This window comes from Camelus ferus, chromosome 8 (genome assembly GCF_009834535.1).
Source record: "Camelus ferus isolate YT-003-E chromosome 8, BCGSAC_Cfer_1.0, whole genome shotgun sequence".
Classification (NCBI taxonomy): domain Eukaryota; kingdom Metazoa; phylum Chordata; class Mammalia; order Artiodactyla; family Camelidae; genus Camelus; species Camelus ferus.
In genome coordinates this window covers 59345836-59366539 of record NC_045703.1, presented here as the reverse complement: position 1 = coordinate 59366539, position 20704 = coordinate 59345836, and the positions used below count along the sequence as shown (strand labels likewise).

The following is a 20704-nucleotide window of genomic DNA, read 5'->3' as shown; positions in this document are numbered from 1 at the left end:
GCTGGCACCTTCTGGCACCTGTCCCTTGGTAGACAAGAGAGTCAGCATGTCCGTCATGGGGAGGAGTCCCCTAGGGACCCTCACGTGCACCAAGTCACTTCCCTGTGGGTTCTTCCCACTCCCAGCAAGGTCAGGCACATAGCAGGTGCTCGAAGACATGGTTGTTACACTGAATTGAGTTTATAAACCAAATAAATCCCTTTCTTTTATTCCTCTAGAACATTGAATCTTGAGTAAAAAAAAAAATTACTAAAAAATGAAGTGAAACTTATGACAAATAAGGAACACAAAAGTGCCCCACAAAAGAGATCAGCTTCGTAAAAAAGGTGAACTTCAAATACACAGCCTTCTGAGCCCCTAAATAGCTAATGATACCTCTTAACAATCAGGAAATGTCCACACAGCCACACTTTATCTTAAGACTTTGCTCTGGGACTCAACCTCAGAGCTCTTAAATCTCTCTGAATCTGAAAACAGTACCAGATGAGTTACACCCCTCAGAAAGAATGATACTTAGCAACTTGCAGAATTTGGCATGCTGTTGAAGAGACATTGATTATTTCAGCAATGTGTGCTCGCTACGGGGTAAGATACTTTTCCATTTTATAAAGCAAAACAAAACGCTAAGCCTTTGATGCTGGCATATTGGCCTTCTTCTTCTGGGTGGATTCCTTTTTGCAAGTGTTTCCTGCCCCACATTAATCTGATATGCAAAGCACATGTTATTGGAAGAAGTCTGGGTTATTTGTGTCCAAAACATTAGACTACTGAGCACATTATTAGGCAAACTTGAAAACGACTTGGATCTTTCTTAGTTGCTCTCCAGATGTGTTACCGCTTTTCGGTGGGACCCAGCATTCTTGCTGCTGGTGGTCTTAAGCTGGAGCCACAGTCATGTAGCAGATGCCATGTCACCACTAAACCCCAGAGCTGAATGAGACATAGGAGTCACCAGTCCTATTGGTGACTTAATATTAAGTTCAACCTATAGATGCGTAATTCTGAATAACCATCCCACCCACCCGCATCACCTTCTGAAAGCAAAATGCAGAAATCCTGTATTTCTATGTCAGAAAACTACAGATGTAGATCATTATCTGGACTCCAAATAATGGTCACTGATGCTAAGGAAAAAGGGAGTGAGAGAAAAGGAGAAACTATAACCACAATACCATGATTGAGGCCAGAAATAAGCTACTGTATGTCAACAGAAGTCAGATTCTGACAACAGAATTTTTAAAATGGAAAAAATCAGCATTTTAAAAGAATATGCTAATACTTCTTAAGGGTTGGGGACTAGTAGAAATCTTGGGCTGAACAGAGGGAACTGTGTAGCAGCACCCTCATGAAATTGATTTAAGTTTTACGAGGAATTAAGTTACAGTTTTTGACTCTAGACCATTAAAACCAACTATTCAGCCAAAAATGTATTTGGGATTTAACATTTTCTTTTGGAAAAACATCGTAAAAGTGACGTACCCTCATCACTTAAAGGCTGTGAAACTCGATTTTAACAATACGATGGGGTCCCCTTTTAACCAAAGCAAAGTTAATAATAATATGGTCTAAGATCAAGACTAATAACATATACGGTTTGGTATCTGCTTATAGATACTCTGGGAGTTGTGTGGTCTTTCTTGATAGCCATGGGGACTGATTCTGGGTTGGTGAAAGTAAGCTAATCTTCCACAGTCGATGCCAGGAACCAAATCACATGCCCTATTATACTTAGGCAAACAATATCCTATGCTCTAATGTGGAAGACTAGAAGTGTGGCAGAGCCAAAAATCACCCTGAACAAACATAAGATTTCATCACCATTTGGAGCGTCAGCTTGATATTCTGGCTCCAAAGAAAGATGGCCAACCTCAGTCCATCAGGCCAGTTCAACCGTCTTTCTGGCCGTTCTCTATCAGATCAGGTCTGTCTGTGTTGAGGCTCACACCCATGGGGCTCACTCTTCTGTGTAGGGCTCCCAGTCCAGCTGGATGGGCATGTGGTCAATGGGCAGGCTCTGCCAGAGACCAGCCACTGGGAGGGGAGGGTGTGGAACAGCAAGTGTGAGAGGCCTGTGGAGCTGCCTTTACACACAGACTGTGACTCTTACTGTTCTGGGGGTTGGGAACATCTGTGCAAATCTGAAAATACTTTGCTTCCCAGGAAAAAGCAGACACGCAAAATGTTTTCATATTAAATGGATGGGGATGGGGCAGTTTAAGGATTCCCTGAAAACCATGCAATGAAGCTTCAAGTTAAGAACATTTGCTGCGGGCAGAGAAGACAGTCCTATAAAAGGTACGGGTTTCTGGTGCTAATGAAAAGACACTCTTCTGCAAAAAGCACTTGTTCTCAGCAGCATGGCCCACACCTGGATCTCCACCATTAATAATTTCTCCCCTTGAAGTGGATTAACAACCGCAGGAGGAACCCATTAAACCACAGGTGGCAGGATGTGCAGTGGTTACGTCCAAATCCTGGTGCTCTGTGACCCAGGGTAGGCTATGGGGGTAAAGAGTTGGCTACCATACCTCAAGGCAACCAAGATTCCACCCTCTGTCCTAGTTGCTGATGTGATGAATGGAAGGAAGTGTCAATGATATAAAGCAATGAACTGGCTTAATGGCCAACTGAAGTTCACATCACCTCCCTCTAATTCTAGTGCACTAAATTTAGATGACTAAAGCAACATATTTTCTCCTAAAAAGCTCTTTAAAATCATTTTTAGTTCACGTATAATAAAAAGTATCTAAAATTTTTTTTCCCTAAGGAATCTCCTAGTAAAATAGTGATGTCATCTAGATCTCTTTGAAACTCAATTTACTCATCTGTAAAATGGGAATAATGAAAGTACATATGTTATTGGGTTGTTCTGAGGATTGTATCAGAAAGTCCACATAAAAAGCCTTCGGTGTCAGTTCAATAACTTTTTATTGAATACTCATAATGCACAAAGCACTGTTCTAGGGGTTACTATCACTATTACTAGAAATTTCCCTGGGCATCACAAATTGTGTTACTGTCAGCTGCTAATACCATCACACTTCCAGAATGATTTATCAGGGCTCTGAGGGAGTGGGCCACAAGACAGCTAAATTGTGAGAGACGATGGGTCAGGTGCCAAGGGCTATTAGCATGGAGAGGGTGGTTTAGGGTGTGAGAATGGTATACAGGGATATTGGAAGGCTGGAGGCAGGCACAAGGGGAGAGAATTCTCTCTAGAAAGATGGAGTAGGAGGATGAAAAAAAGAAACTTCATTCACTCACTCTGAGGAGGGTCCATTCTGGTCATGGTGAAGCATGAGAGAGAGAGGGACCTGGGTCTCCAGTTATGGGAGAGAATAAACACTAGCGAGGCATGCAGACGGTGGTGTGTGCATTTTACTATGACCAGAGATGGTCGTCAACACTCCATCATCGTGGAAAGTCTTCATGACTAAACTGAAGACTGGTGAAGTGGGGCTCCCCAGGAAGAGGGGGATGCCCTCCAGAAGAGCAAGGAGCAAAGACTAGGGGACACAAGGCAGCAATGCCCGAGTCTGGGTCTCTTCTTTGGTTATGAACCTCAGGATGCCAGTTAGAGCTTGTAAGCTAAATTATCCAGGTTTATACACCCATCTCTGCACCTTTCTCTCCACTCTCCTGCAGGACATTCCAGATCTACTTCTCTGGGCTGGAGGCTAAGCGGAAGCTTTCTTTGCATGCTCTTGACCCAGCTGGGTACAGCCCCTCCTGAGGTGGGGAGTGGGGCAGGGGGCCAGCAGTGCAATGAAGAACTCAGCCATAGAGACCAGTCTCATGACTATTAAATGGTTAATATCTATAAAGTGTTCACATGCTGGCAGGCTCACAGTAAGTGTGAAATCATTGTTTGTTAAATAGGTGACCCAGTTGCCTCTCCCGCAGGAAATTTCCTTCCTGGGAATGATGGGCTGCACTTACGTCTTACCAAGGAAGGTGACATTTCTGTATAATTGATACCCACCCAGGCTCTCAAGGGAATGCCACATACTGCATCTCAAAGCAAGGAGAAGCACTGTGCACAATTCATCAGTTGGGCTGAAGAATGTCTCTGAAGAATGGCATCATGGAAACAGAACCCAGTAAGAAGGAGCTTTGGGAGTCTTTACCAGGATGCTTCTGAGCCCTTAAAAAGCTGTGCCATGGAGTTGAGTTGTCGGTACCCAGGAAAACGGCATACCTTTTAGCAGGGACACATGCAGAGGACAGACTGAATCAAAGACCTTTCATTGACTGACCTACATCAAAAATAAGATTTTATTTTTACAATGCTTATCTGCTGGTGTCTGGAGATATATTTCAAGAAAATATTAATAATATAGATGAAAATCAGGTCAAAATAAGGGAAACAAATAATCAGACAAATGAAAATTAAAGTTCTATGATGAAACTATTTGATGTACTAATGGAATAAAACTTGTTTCAATACTCTATTAAAAAAGCAACTTAAGTTTTTTATAGCTGAGGTTTGAATTATTCGAACTGGAAAGGTTCAGGGCTGCATGAAAAAGAGAGCAGTGGCAAAAATATTTTCATCCTCTAATTGGCTTTCAGGTTAAGGGATTGGAGGTATGGGACATCTGGTCACGCAGACAGATACTTCCAGGTATTTGTCCCAGAAACACTCAGTAATTAGCTGTGCTTTAGGTGGTCTTCCCAAAACTCTGCCAGACTGGGGCTTCAGAAAAGAGGGAAGGATGGGAGGAGAGCCAGGCACCGCATGTGCTGAACAGTGTTCTACAGTGGGTGCCGTGGGGCATCAGAAAGGAAGCAACTATGGTCCATCTTTTCAAGAAGTCTCTACAGAGTTAAACGCCAAAAGGATAACTCCTCTAATTCATGCAAATGGCCAAGCATGAGCAAGCCCTGCCCGAAGGGGCCATCCTGACAGTTTCCTCTTGTTTCACCACTGCTCAGTTGTCCCCCTTCCTACTATCTTCTTTTTTCTGATCAGGAACGTGGAGAAGGTCTCAAAGCATGGTGGAAACACACAGGGTTTGGACCCAGACAGGCTCTGCCTCTCACCAGCTGTGAGACTTCGGATAGAGTCTTTAAACTGTCTGGGTGTGTTTTCTCCTGTGTAGAATTTGGATAACACTATCTCCTTTGCAGCACCAGTGTGACGATTAGGAAGATACATGGAGAGCACAGAGCATGGTGCCGGGACGTACTGCACTGTGACATCTGCGATGCATGAGAACTATAGTAAAGGTAGACAATACAGCAAAGTCCAAAGGAATCAGTGAAAACTACCCAGAACCCACAAGCACAATGAACCACTGCTATTCTTTTGTCAAGAAGGCAAAGCCAAATGGAAGAATCACAGAGCCTTATAAGCCCCAAATGCCTTACGACTGGTCGTGTCAATTGGATGGCCTTCCAACTCGCTGACCTGGGAAGCCCAAGCCAGTGGGAGAATCTGTAACACTGTTTCTCAAATAATCTCTGATTTTTTTCTCCCATAATCCATCTCAGATTGATACTTCTGTAAACTACAATAAGAATGAATCATTTTTTTAAAAAAAATCAGAGCCATGCCAAATTACCATCAAAGCTTCTAAAGGCTAACTCTCAGTTTCTGCCTTATCTCATCGTGGGCTAGCAGCAAACAGTTTATGGGCTGGCACCGGTCCTCGGACCACACTTTGAGAAGCGGTACTCACTGGGGGCCAGGGCCAGTGCAGACCCAGGGGCCCAATGGAGCACAGTCCCACTCCCAGGCCTCGGAGAACGGGCACTAAGAGATTCCCAGCCTCCAGCCTCATTCCGGGCGGCACGCCTGGCTGGGGAAAACAAACACACTTCCCACACCTGAGTCTCAGTGTTTTCTTTGAGTTTGTTTTCCCACTGACTTACTTTCCTTTCAGTCTGGGCTTTAAAAACAGCTTTCTGAGCGAATGCAGGAGATCCCAGCAGTCCTAACACCACGGCTCATATGGAATGCATTTAGACAGGGGAAAAAACTCGAACGGAGTGGTTATATGATTTTGAACTGGCTTGGATATGGCGTGGCTGGAATTTCAGAGCTGGCTTTTGTTTGCATTCGTCATGAAACATTTGTTATGTGAGCTGCTGCTACTGCTACTAAGGCAGCTGCTGCCGAGAAGCCCTCTCAATGGCCACTTTTTCTCCTGGACGTGGGCTGACTGACAGCGTCCAGGAACCGAGGCCCTGGGCTCTCCAGGCTTGGGATCCCTCTGCCGCTCTCCCTGCATTAGGTTAGGGAAACGGCACACGACAGCGCGTGAAACAGTGGCGCGTGTTTCTGCCAAGTCACGCTGGAATGGTATCGCAGCACGGTCGGGCACTGCCTCTGATCATGAGAGTGTCTTTTTATCAATTCTTATAATTTACATTCTCTCCCCTCAAATAAATCTCCAACATGGCCCTGATCTTTCTTCCAGGTAATTAAAAAAAAAATAGTTGGGAGCCTCATCATAGCAACATCGTTCAGTAAAAACCCACTGGGGTTTAACTAATAAATTACCATCAAGGCATCTTGGTTTTTTGTTTGTTTTGTTTTGGAAATTTCATCGGTGCTATAATCCCAAGATACAGACTGAAGGCTGAGCTACGGTAGCCTGATTCACATCATGGCTATGCAGACATCACGTGAAAGGAACACATATAACAGACCTAGCTGGAAGCAATAAACACAAGGCTGGTAATAGAATCTTAAAGCTCAAGTAGGACATTTCCAGCTACAGGCATTAGGCTGACTACATGCCTTCGACTCCTCTCCTCTGAAAAATGTCACTGAAATGACAGTAAAGGATAATTTTATAAAAGATTGCAAGCTCACAAGGATAAAGAACTGGAGAAGGAGATCAATGGAATACAGACCTCAGCCAAGTTCTGGAAGAGGAATAGTGGTTGGAGGAGTACGTGGGATGTGGCAGAGCTGGAGGACGTGCCCTGCAGTGTTGGCAGAGGGGGGACAAACACCAGGAGCGGCAGCTCACCCTGCAGAACCCCTGGGAGATGGAGCTTCCACACCTGCATGCAGCCAGGTATCTTGATGCATTCTCCATTGCCTGTTAGGCTCAGCCTCCAAAGAATTTGGGCAGAGGCTCCAGGCTGATTTGCTAACCCAGAGGAGAGAAAGGAGAGGCATGGGCTAAAATAAGAACAATTAAGTGACTGGCAGTAAACGTAGACCTTCAGCTCCTGTTCCCAGGCCAGCAATCAGATATGTGTCCTGCTCCCCTACTCCCACCTCATCTCCCATCCCCCAAGAGGATGTTTGGGGAATTCTTCAGTAGGGGAAACTGAATAAACTCCAGAGAAAAAAGACCTAAAATCACTAGCAAATGTTTTCCCAGCAAAATTTCTATTGTTGCTTGATCATCCCAAGTGGAGTCCCTTAGTAGATAAGCCTCCTCTATTGCATAGAACTTTTCCATGAGCTCTTTCATGCCTCACCCTCAAATATTCTGAATTCTGACATAGATCACCAGAGGAAAGATGTCAGACTGAAAAAGAGAGGCCCAAACTAAGCAAAACAGTGAAAAGGAGCCAGAGTAAACATAGATGATATAAGAAATAGACAAAAACACTTGTTAAAGTCTCTGTAATTTTCAGAGATTTATGGTGGTATTGTACCATATAAACAAGAACAGATATTATGCAAGAAAAAAAGAAGATTAAAAAAGAGTTCTTAGAAGAGAGACAATTCAATAGAATGATTGGAACACAAACTGAGGAACTCATCCAGAGAGAAAAAGTTGAAGAGAAGGAAATTAAGAGGAAAAAATAATAAAGCAAATAGAGAGGCTGCATCTAGGGGTCCAAATATCTGACCAACAGTATTCCAGAAATGAAACAGAGCAAATGGTGATGGTAAAATCAGGAAAGAAGTAAAACAAGAAAAATTCCCAGAAATGAAAAACATGAGTTTTAAGCTTAAAAGTTAACTACTGAATACTCAGAACACTGAGGCATTTTGTAAATTTTCATAAAAGGAATAAAGGGAAGGCTCCAGGAGAGAGAAAATGAGAAAGTCAGAGAAAAAGATGTGGGAAATGGAGTGCATGTACAAAGAAATCCCCACCCAGCCAAACTGGCAATCAAATGAGGTAGTAGAACACTGAGCTGTTCAGACTTGCAATGACTTGAGGAATTTACTGCCTCCCATGCACCTTTTATCAGAAACAACTTGGGAATATCTTGGAATAAAATGAGTTATTAAATCAAGAAATAGAATTCATGGGATTCAGGAGAACAAGGAGACAATATATTCTGTAAAATGGTAAAAGGAAGTTCTCCAGGGAGCTTCTGAGTAATCAGCCCAGATTGAAACAGGAAGTTAGAGCTCTGGGTAGGAAGGAGGGGAGTGGTCCTGGGATGGAGCAGTTGGTGGTGTGGAAATGGCATGGACATACTTATCTGGTAATAATATTGAAAAAATATCAAAAGTAATATTGACACAATAGATCTAATGGCGCATATGAAAAATTTGACAGGTATAAATAAACCTAAACAAATAAAAAAAAAACCCAAGGCAATAATCAATTCTAGGGAAAACAGTAAGTTATGTAAAAAATTAAACAAGAAGATGGTGTGCTACTTGGATCAACACTGAACAAATGTATACAGTTACAGTAATGTATACAGGGACGGTGCATGTAAAACATGGATACAGCCATATTAGGAAGATTTGGAGGGGAGGAAGTAGAGGTAAAGATGGCGAAATAAAAGAACTAAATAAAGTCTCAAATAAATAAATCAAGACAATAAAACAATAGAAATAAAACAAGCCTGTGCACACTAGTTATAAATAATCTGGTGATTATCAGAAGAAACAGCTAACTGTGCAAAAGTGTTTGCCTCTGCAAAACCAGACTTTGTGATGGAGAGGACTGAAATAGGAAACGGCTGCTTTTCATTATATGACTTTTAGCACTGTTTGAGTTTTAATTATATACATGCTTTACTTTAATATATAAAATATATTTGAAAACTCGGAAATTCTCGGTAAAATTCTCGGAAAGCATGTTTTGAAAAATAGCTCCAGTGGTATCTGGCCATGACAAGGCAACAGAGGCACCTAGAAGCATATTGTAAAAACCAGGGAGGTGAGACTTTCCAGTCAGAGTTCTCAAACTCCCACTCAACAAGCAAAACTTTCCTACTCTCATCAGTGGGGAATTAAACTGGATTTCTCTACGGGTTTGTGGACAATGAAATTAATGTGCTTAATATAGCTCATGAGAAACCACTAAAAACAGCAGTGTTCTGTCCACAGGTATATTTGCAGTTTTTCACTGCATTCTTTCACAGTCCAGTGCCATTTGCAAGATGTGAAAAGCTAGGATATTATATGTTGATAAAAATGTCTGAGATATTTTTAAAAAATACAGACCAGGAAATGATATTTTTATTTGAACAAGATTTAGCTGAACAAAAATAGAAGCTTCCATTGTAAAATGTTGAGTCATGCAAAATGGGTAAGGACTGTACTTCGTCCCAGCTGGGGGTACATTTTATAAGCAAAGAATGTCAGCGAGGCAAGGCCATGAGCCAAGGGCACACAGTTCTGAACTTCTCTCTCCAGGGCTCTGTCCACATCACCACGTTAAGACCCTGGGATGGGCAGGAACCTTGGCAGTCTGGGCACAAAGGAGCAGGAAGATCTTTACTAAAAGATCAACTGTCACCCTCTGGGGTCCGATCTCTAATCTCTTTTGCCCAGGGTTTTGGAAGCATTTCAGTTTCGCAGAGTTATCAAGAAAGTCCAAAAATTGAAATTTGTGGTGACTAATTCCACCCTCTTACTCAACGCAGCAATATTACTGTCAAAGTCAACTAAAAACTGCTCAAAGTAGAAGTGATTAAATTCTCAAGTAGGAGAAATTCACCTCTAAACATCAAAGAATGCTGGGACCTCCACCACACACTCAGATATTACCAGCCAGCTATTCTTTTGGGGAGATGAATCATAACAGAGAAAACAGTACACCTCATCTCATGCCTGGCCACACTGCGGGGGCTATCCGGGGTTCTCCAGAGGATGCGGCTGGGGCCTGGAAGAGATCATCTCCCAGGGTGCATGGGCTGGGAGGTGGGGACTAGGGGTAACTTCTGGAGGGACGATCCCAAGGGCTCTCAGCAAGGGAGGCCAGGAAGACCAGAGACGGTGTTGGGGGCCACAGCCAGCTCATCCCTGAGTCAGGGAGTGACCGGCAACAGAGGGGGAGTCCGTGCGGGTGGGCAGAGAGGGGGACCTAGGCGGTCAGGCAGGCCGGACAGTAGATGACATCTGGAGAGGTGTGGTGGGGGCCCCCCAGAGGGACCGGGCGGGGCCAACTGGAGCTGATGGGCACCCCCGGCCTAGAAGGAGGCTGGGCTTTAGCTGCAGAAACCGAAAGAAAGCAGGGAGGAAGCACCCCAGCCCCTGGGGCCTGGGGCCCGGCAGTAGCCCTGACACTGTTGGGAAGTGAGGGACCTTTGGGTGGTGGTCGGGCTTGGCAGAGGGCAGGGCAACTGGGAGGTGGTGGGGGGCGACACATGGCCCTCTGGTAGCTGTGGCTTGGCCACCACTCCTGGGATTGGTATGAGTGACTCAGCTCCAGGTTGCACCATGTAGAGATCTGAGGCTGCGGATACTTTTCCTGTCTTGGGCAGGACTGTCTCTGCAGCAGCGTGCCTGAGCTGTGAGGCACTGGGGCACTCAGCTCCAAGAGACAGGGTCAGCAGGCCAGGGCCGAGGTGGGCTGGGCCGCCTCTCACGCCTCCCACACTTCGGCACGTCTGTGCCCGCACACCCCCGGGCACTCATGTTGTTTCTTCCTGCCTAACGTGCCTCCTTCCACATCCAGCAGGTGAACAGCTCTGCACCCTTCAAGGCCTGGCAGAACTATTTCCAATAGGAAGTTCTCCTCTGGCCCTGTCTGTGATGGCGTTCAGGCTAGATGTAGTTTCCCTTATCTTTATACGGCCGTTCCTCAGGACTGGAGTGTATCGCAGACACTTAAACATTTGCTGAAAGCGTTTGTTGAATTTTTCTGGTATTTTCAGATTATGCCTGCTATTTAAATATTAGTCTTCATAGAAGAGAAATATTTTTGGAAAGTTATTACTATAAAATCAGACCATATGTTGAATGGAGATAATCTACAGATTTTATTTTTAAGCTTTTATTTTCAACTGCAATCTGTAAGAGTACTCAGTACTCACTGACCTCTGCATTAGTGATTAGACATGAAGAAAATGTGGTGGGTCACAGGTTCATGGAGTTTGTGGTGGTTCTAGGGACAGAAGCTTGAATGACTGTGGTCACTGGGACTTGATAACTGTGAGTAAGTTATTCTACCCTTTGATTCTCTGTTTCTTTGTTTAGAAAATGAGACAAAGACTCTTTCTCCTCCTCAGCTTCAGAGGATTCGTGTAGGAAGCAAATGAGCTCATCTATAGGAAAGTGCAAACTGCTATGCAAATTATTATTTAGGAACTGTTGCTGATTTTTTGATGCAAGACTATTCACTTAGATACCCGTGCTGCATAACAAAGACTTTAGCTGTCTGAACATGAATGGATGCACACGCACACGCACACACACACACATACTACACACACACACACATACTACACACACACACACAACGAAGTATCAACATGATTAGAATCTGAGCCTAGAAAAAAACAAAAAAACAAACAAAAAACCCCAATAGGCACATGAAAAAATGTTCAATATCGCTAATTATCAGAGAAATGCAAATCAAAACTATAAAAGATATCACCTCACACCAGTCAGAATGGCCATCATTCAAAAGTCCACAAACGATAAATGCTGGAGAGGGTGTGACAAAAGGGAACCCTCCTACACTGTTGGTGGGAAGGCAGTTTGGTGCAGCCACTGTGGAAAACAGTATGGAGATTCCTCAAAAGACTAAAAATAGAATTACCATATGGCCCAGCAATCCCACTCCTGGGCATATATCCAGAGGGAACCTTAATTCAAAAAGATACATGCACCCCAATGTTCATAACAGCACTATTTACAATAGCCAAGACATGGAAACAACCTAAATGTTCACTAACAGATGACTGAATAAGGAAGCTGTGGTATATTTATACAATGGAATACTACTCAGCCATAAAAATAATAAAATAATGCCATTTGCAGCAATACGGATGGACCTGGAGATTGTCATTCTAAGTGAAGTAAGCCAGAAAGAGAAAGAAAAATACCATATGATACCACTTATATGTGGAATCTAAAAAAAAAAAAAACAACTTATTCACAAAACAGAAACAGACTCACAGACACAGAAAACAAACCTATGGCTACCAGTGGGGAGGGAAGGGGATGGGAAGGGATAAATTAGGAGTTCAAGATTTGCAGATACTAACTAATATATATATATAATAGATAAACAACAAGTTCATACTGTATAGCACAGGGAACTATATTCAGTATCTTGTAGTAACTTACGGTGAAAAAGAATATGAAAATGAATATATGTATGTTCATGTATGACTGAAGCATTACGCTGTACACCAGAAACTGACACAACATTGTAAACTGACTATATTTTAATTATATATATTATATATACACACACACACACACACACACACACACACACACACACACACACCCCAAAAAGAACCTGAGCCTAGGACATTATTGGTGAAAAACAAATCTTTTTGGAGAATATTGATGGTACATGGACCAATAACAAAGTGGGGGTGTCCTATTTTTATAAATGATAATTGAGTTTTTTTTTAACAATTTCATTGGTGTCTGTAGATGGTCTGAATTTCTCCTGACCATCAGTTGTATCTCTGTGAGGTTCTAGAATATTTTGGGTTTTGTTATAGCACAAAAATAATAAGACGTGGGAAGCAAAAATGTAAATGAAAAGTGAAAAACAGCATGTTTAATCCAATTGTGGAATGATGGATGATTTTTATAAAACCAGAGTTGCTGGTATATAAACTTTTTAACCCACACAAACTTATTTGACTGTAAACCATCCCCCCTTCCCTGACTCCCTTGGTTCTCATATAATGCACTTTGGACTACTTCAATCAATTGTTCTTGGAACCCTTTTGATATGATCCCATTTTTAGGCCCCAAATTGGTCATAATTGTACATCTGTGTTCAAGCACTCTGTAAACTCCTGCCTGCAGATGCAAACTGTTAGGAAACACATACACTTCCCTGAGAAAATGGAGAGACACTGCCACCTGCTGGACAAAGTTTAATACATTAACTCAGTTCTGAAGTAAGTAATTCTGCATAAAGAAAATAAACTAAAGGTTTTTCAAGAACTGAATCTTAGGGTCTTAGTTAAAATAAAAATGCCATTAAATCACTGTACACCCATCCTATATCTACTAAATAACATAATATATAATAGACTGAAAAATTCAACATTCACCTCAAGTTAATGGTATTGGTCCCAATCGCATCTCAACAGTGGGTTTCATTTAAAGTTGAAATTTAAGTCCCTCATATCTCTGGTAAGAGTTCAGGCATAGAAAAAAAAGATGATTTTTTAAAAATCCTCAGTAATTTGGATGGTGTGTGATTTTCAGCCCTTGAACATGTCACTGTAGTAATATTTCCATTAAGCTTATTCCCTATGGTTGTTTCAGGAATAAGATATTGGCCAGAATATAACTGTTCCCCTCCTCCTAAGTCAGAAATACTATTTCCAAAAGGCGTTCGATTTGCTAGTCATAGGTCAGCTATCACTGATGAAATAAGTGAAGGGTCATCATTTTCTTTTTTTCTGTCCTTCCTTCTTGCCTCCCTCCCTGCCCCCGACCCTTCTTTCCTGTAGAAGTTACACAGAGAGCTTAAGTCCTAGCTTCTCACAGACACAGGCCCCGTCTCTCTCCGGTAATGCTGTTGGCAGGCTAATAGCTAATTATTGAACACATCATACCTTAAGCTCTGGGCCAATGACTTTACATGGATCCGATCAGGTACGTCTCACAACAACCCAGTATTGTTTATGCGTCTTATACATTTGGGGAAACTGAGGGGTAGAGGGGTTACCCCTTCCCTCTGGCTATCGGTTAAGTGGAGGAGGGGCTTTAACGCCCAGGCTGTCTACTCCAGAGCCTGTGCTCCCATCACTGTGATATCCCATCTCCTCCACAGAGATGCACACGGTGAGAACAGAGAGGGCGGGGCATCGTGACCGGAGAGTGAGCTGGGGTCCCTGTCTCGATCACTTCAAGGTCACCAGCTTTAGGGAAGAACGGATTCTGCACAAATGCCCCTCCATCCAGGATCCTTCGTGTCCTCTAGGTGGCGAGAGCCTCCGTAACTAAACCTGGGAATTACGAAAGCAATGGGGACTGTCTAGAACTTTCTGGGGGTGGGAGGAAAGCACCCTATAATTGTGCTAACCAACAAGAGGTAGGAAAAGGAGCCTTACAACGTTCTACATGATACTTCAGCATCATAGTAATACAGACCTCAGCGCTCAGCCTCCCAAAGCTGCATTTGCTCTGAGTCCTATGGGCAGAACTACTGCAGAAAAAAGTCTCGTCTAACTCCCAACTCAGTGTTCTTTCTTTAAAGAACTGTTCTTCATGAATAACAGGCCAGTTTCAACTTTCTATGTAAATATCGTCAGATTTAATACTGCGATGCAAATGAACTCTGAGAGCACAGTACTATACTCTTAATGGGAGGTCTATTTTTTTTGTTACTCATGCCTAATAAAGATAATAATATTTAAGTTTGTACTGTATTTATCATCATTGCTCATAAAATATTTAAGTAAAAACTTTTTTTTTTGAAAAAACAAAGCAGTTAATTTATGAATGAACTTACATCCTCAAAGTTAGTATGGCGGTCATTTGGAATTACACGTTTTTCCTTTTGTAGTAGTTGGCGATCAGGACAGCCCACAAAAGTCTAGTAAATTCCCTCCTGTGGCTCCAGTGTTTACATTTGTAATGGAAATAAGTTGAAAATGAATACTAATACAATGTTAGTAACAGAAAGCATTTAAAATACAAGGGAAAGGGATTGGACACCTGAGCTTTCAAGTCCCCAGATAGAAGGAAGGTGATGGGTTAACATCAGGTATACAGTTCCATGTCGCGATGCTAGGTGGTGCTACTGAACTGGAACAGCTCGGTTATTTGTCCAAATCAAGGGTGTGTTTATGAGGGACATTGATATAAACACTTTTCCAATCACAGATATCCACTTATTCTCTCTTTAATTAACTTGCTTATTTACTTTGGCCTTTTAACACCACTATGATGTTAGCTCCTAAAGAAAACATGACTAAGAAAAATATCGACAGCTCACTACTCCTACCAGGCAGAACAGGCCTCTCATTTCAGGACAACAGAACAAAACCATCAACAGACTAGTGACTAGGTGGTGTTGTTGCTGCCGTAGATGAAGGAGAACAGGAAAGAAACAGTGTTTTTGTCTTTCTCTCAGGACACAACGACAATGAGAAAAAGCAACAATGGATTTCTGAGAGTTACCCTATCTGCAGGGACACTGCTTGTAATTGCTTTGCTGCATTCTCCTTCTTGCTTCCATCTGGAAACCACTCCATTTGTTGAAATAAAATCATAATTGTATTTTCAATGGGCTGCTTTCTATTCTCTGTGCCAGGATTTGCTTCTGTCAAATGGAAGTGGGACCAGAGATACCTCCTCACACGGTGGCTCCCTCCCACTCCCACACGTTCCCATCAACGGACTCAGACACGCACCTGCCTGTTCGCTGGGTCACCCCAGCAACACGCTCAGGACAAGGCCAATGGGGATGTTGCCAGTTTCACTCTCCAAAGGGAGGAATGGAACCATTTAAACCATTTAAAGGAGGAAGGCCTTTAAAACATGGTGAGTCTGTGTTTGGCCTGAAACTCCAGGTTTTGGCATCTATATCTCGTGGTTCTAACTTTGCTTTGAAGCCAGGGGAACTTTCCTTCACTAACGGAAGAGATGATTTCATTCCTTTATTTCCTGAATCCTTTTCTAGATGAGAAACCCCCAGAACGGAGAAGCGCTCGCTCACAAACGGACTTACCTGGGTCTTTGTAGATACTGAGCACACCCTTGAAGTAATGAGGTAAAAATCTTTCCAGTAAAAGCAGCACATCTTCCAACTCTTCAAGGATCCCCACGAGCAGGAAGTTTTCATTCACGTTCAGTTTTGCTCTTTCCAGGGCCCACTCACCAGGCTCCCTTTATGGATATAAAAAGGATTTGGGAGTCAAAGATTGGTTTTCGAAATGCAGCAACAGCATGTTGATGGTCTCTCCCAACCCCCCATCCCTTCGCAAAAGCCCAAATCCCACTTCCTTCAAGGACCAGCCCAGGTGTAGTGCTTCCAGCAGCCTTCCAGCTGCCCCTGCCCCTGTTCCTGTCCTGGTCTCACCTCTGTCACCCTCACCTGTGTGTGGTGCCAGGGCCTCGGACTTAGCGTGCCCCACCTAAATGTTTGTTAGAAGAAGAATACAGGCCTGAGTAGTTCAGTCTCCATAAACACTGACTAGAACGTCTTTTTAGAAAAAGGACCAAACCGAATCCGTAAAATTAGAAGTTTGGAAATGTGAAACTGACTGATTTCTTCTGTAGAAATCAAAACAGGTGTCAGATCATGTTTGTTAATCTTCTCATTCTTTTGAAGAGTTTAAAGACAAATCTGGTGTTTTTTGTTTTTTTTTTTTAATTACAGAAGGAAAACAGCGTGATCTTGTTAGTAAGGCCAGTCTCTGAGCCAACACTGACGTGAGCTCAAATAATTGTTGTCAAGGTGGAACAAGGTGCCATCTTGAAAGGGTTTTGAAAATCATCCCGTGTGCACCTAGATGAGGCATCAGAAGGACTTGCCCCAATTTTAGGAAATATAAAATTTTAAAAGTATTTTAGGGAGTTAGAATCCTGTTTTTTGGAATGAATATCTTCATTGTGACAGAAAAGGAGTCATCTGGCCTCAAATCTTCCTATGCTCTGAAGCACTGACCGTGTACCAGGAGGCATTTATTACTGGGGAGAGGGTGGGTGAGGGGGGCCTCCTGAACTCAAGCGTTTATGATAAAGCAGAAAACTGACACTTCTAGTCCCAGAGTTCTGACCATAAACAAAGCAGTGAATCCAGCAAAACATCCATAATGACAATACACATAATAACTAAGCAGTAATCATGGTGAAGGCAAAACATACCATGAATGAGTAGCAATTTGGAAATAGCTGTGTCTCCCCCTCCCCTCCACAACCCCTGGTCTCTTCAAGAACACAGTAACCTTCTAATCAGTGTCTCCTTTGGGGGAAAATGTCACTTCTGGCAGCATGGTTTATTTTCCACCGAGCAAAGATAATATTCATCCTCACTACCATTTCTTCTGGAGGCTACATATTTGCCTAGTACGATGAGTTTCAACTGCAGCTGGACCAGAGTCACCTGGGAGGTGGTCACAAACCTGGGCCCCACCTCAGAGACTGTGATTAGGATGCGGATGCAGGAGGTGGGTGGACCCCACTCTGAGAGCCCTTACTGTCTAAGTCACTTTCTAAAGAAGGTCCTTCATCCAAGTAAGGCTGAGGTGTGATCACTAGAAAGTACTTTCTTTTCTTTCTACTGAGTATGTCTCAGGAGAGAGGCCCTCTAGAATTCAGGGTGTGAGCATCCAGTGATTCAGACTCAGTGAGACACACCACACAGGCAAGGACAGTTCCTGATGGAGCACAGTCAGTGCTCCCCCCTGCTCTTTACTCTCTCGTGGGCTGGGTAGCGACAGCTGTGTGTTAAGCAAAAAGAAGAGTTTGGTGGGCATTTCAGCTACACAGCTTTGTGGGTGGTTGCCAAGGCCTCTGTCAGACCTTGATTTGTTAATTTCTTTATTTATTGGACATTCAGAGTCTCAAGTGTGATCTTTAAAGATTAACAGTAAATATAAACAGAATTCCAGAAGGCCAAAAGACAGAGGATGCAAAAGATGCCCGTGCCATCCAGTTGGTGGATTTCCTGCCGCTGTTGTCCACATTTGCATGCCATCAGCCTGTTTCAGTCTTTACCTGCATCTGGGATGCTGTCCACAAAAGTACGGAATGATGTAAAATAACCTGGGGTTGGAACACTCGGGATAGTTTTCAAGAATACACTCATTGATATCCTAGAAGAGAAAACACAGCAGTGAGATGTCTCGTGGTCTCTGCAGTGCTCTGTCAAATGTCACACAGTGTAAGAAAATTGATTTTTAAATGACACCGGCAAGCCTTGAGAAGACGTAGAGAACTGATGGATTTCACGAGAAGACTTTTTTCCTTCCTTGCAGAATCCTGCTCCACTGGCCAGGTGCACATTACAGTCAGAGCATTTCTGAGAGTGCTTGTTCTGTTAACTGAATTTCTGTGTTTCCAGTGGCCTGAAGTCTTTAGCTAGATCACAAGTATCTTGGAGCAGTTCTGCTGACTGTGGCTTGTAGTGGTCCTAGCAGTTACGAGAAACTGGGAAGTATACAGTGGGCACTTAAATATTTGTTGAATGAATTCAGTATGACTTAGTTCTTAAATCATTCAGACTTAATCAGAGATCCCTCTATGGCCAACCTGTAGAAATGTGTTTCCTTGTGTATCTATAGGTCCAACAAACAATTAAGCACCTACAATAATCACATAAAGGGTTTGTAAATTTTGGAGGGGTTGTAAAACCATTTCTAGTGTTATATTTGGTTAGAAAGTGACCGGATGTTTGCATACAGACATTCTCTCACTTTTAAAGGCAACAGTTGTGATTTCCAGACAGAAAATCTGGAATTCTCAGATAGAAATTTCTCTTCTACAAGGATGAGCGTGGTGTCTTCATCAGGATTACTAGAGCTTACAATGTGGCCCGAGGGTGAAAACAAGGGCTAAAAATCCACTTTCATCAAGCCAGCTTACACTGGACACACCAGAGAAGACACGTCTGGTTCTTAGGTACTTCTAAGGAGAGAAGATAACCCAGTTTATAAACAAACCTAACAGCTATGCGATGCTTTTCCAGAGACAACACTGGCAAGGCAGATTAAGAGTGGATGTAACTCAGTAAGAATGGCCACATGGTTGACGGAATTTATGAGTTAGTTGAAGCCACTATATCTGATATGATTGAGGTAGGTCGTTAGTTATTAAAAAATTTTTTTTAGTTCAAGTTGAGAATCAGAAAAACACAACAAACTTTTTTTTTTTACAACAACTTTCTCTTTTCCCTCTCATACTTTTTTTGGTTTATGTATCAATTAAATAAATTACACAATTACAATAATAAATTCAACTGGAATAAAGAGATTCAGCAAAAAATACACTCTAGCTAAGTACCTGCGCCTACCGTGGGAAACAGAGGTGCACAGTTCCCAAGGAGGAACACACTAGAAGCAAACAGAATGGTGTACGTCAGCCCATCCAGCCACACGTGAAGTAAAGGGTAGTTAAGGGCACCTCACTGTGTATGAAAACCCATTAAAAATGCATCATATTAGACCCCAAATATCTTTCTAAGAAGAACCTAACACACAGAAAGGTATGTATAAGACTATTCATCGCTACAAAATTTATTACAACAAAATATGGCAGAACTCATATGTTCATTAACGGGGAACTGAGTCACAGAGAAGTTATGGTGCATTCATACAATAAAAGACTGGGCACCCAGAAAGGATAAGGAGAGTCTATATGCACTGTCCTGAAAAGTGTCCATGATGAGTTTTTAGATGAAATAAAATCGATTACAGGACAATGTGAAAGACAACATAAAAATAAACGTCTGTGTTTACACAAAGACAAAAGTATCTGGAAGTATAAATACCCAGCTGTTAAAAGGAGTTGTTTATGCTGGTAGACGTAATGGATGATGGGAACACATTGAAACTTTACTTTATTTATTTTTGAAACATTAGCTTTTATTATAATGTATGTATTTTAGTTTTGCCATCAGAAAAGTTCAAGGAGAGTTACACTTTGTAAGACAAACTAAAGCTTGGGTGGGAGGGTGACTGGGCTGTGCCATGAGGATTCTCTGACTTCCCTGTCCTCCCTCACCCCCCAGGTATCCCCTGGCAGTTGGCTTCGCCCAAGAATGTAAGACTTAGGTCAGAGTGACCCAGTAACCAGGGATGGGGTCAGAGGGAGGGGGCCAGGAGCTGGGTGAGAAGCGAAGTGTGGAACTCCAGCCAGGGCCGGCGTGGCCAGAGCCAGAGGGTTTGTCTTCTGAGGTCGAGATTTTACAGCAAGTGGCAGAGTAAAATGATGGTGATTTAGGGGGTGTCCAGAGACCTGTCCCATACACAGTCAGCCCCCCAGAGACCTGCATTAACACGAGAGGCAGGCAACAGAGCCCACCGAAGGCTCCCACAGAAACTCTCACAGCACCTGCGCTTCTTCAGAGTTCACTTTACAGTTGCCTTTTAATAAGGACTTGTGTAATTATTTGTTTAGGCGGTGAGTCCAGGAGAGCACAGATGTCTGTTCACTGCGTCTCCAGCGCTTAGCACCCTGCCTGGAAAAAGCAGGAGCGCAATAAATATTCAATGAATGAATGAACAAATAGCAGAAGGAACAAGCCAAGACACACAACCGGGATTCTGTCCCCAGAGATCCTGGCCTGGAGCTCACAAGAGCGGGCAGAGTACATCAGCTGGTGGGGCTGAGAGCAGGGAGGGTGGAGGAGTGCAGGGACCTAGGAAGGACATTTCTCTTTTGGAATCCACAAATCAC

General features: G+C 42.9%; 1 protein-coding gene across 2 annotated transcripts in view; it reads right to left on the bottom strand.

The window, feature by feature from the left end:
* Positions 1 to 20704, bottom strand: part of UST (uronyl 2-sulfotransferase) — a 385158-nt gene that overhangs the window by 30014 nt on the left and 334440 nt on the right. For both annotated transcript variants that reach the window (XM_032485118.1, XM_032485117.1), the window contains exons 6-7: positions 18026 to 18123; positions 16035 to 16192 (exon numbers count right to left, since the gene is read on the bottom strand). In XM_032485118.1, the coding sequence (XP_032341009.1) occupies positions 16035 to 16192; positions 18026 to 18123 (256 nt within the window). The remainder of the gene's footprint in view (positions 1 to 16034; positions 16193 to 18025; positions 18124 to 20704) is intronic.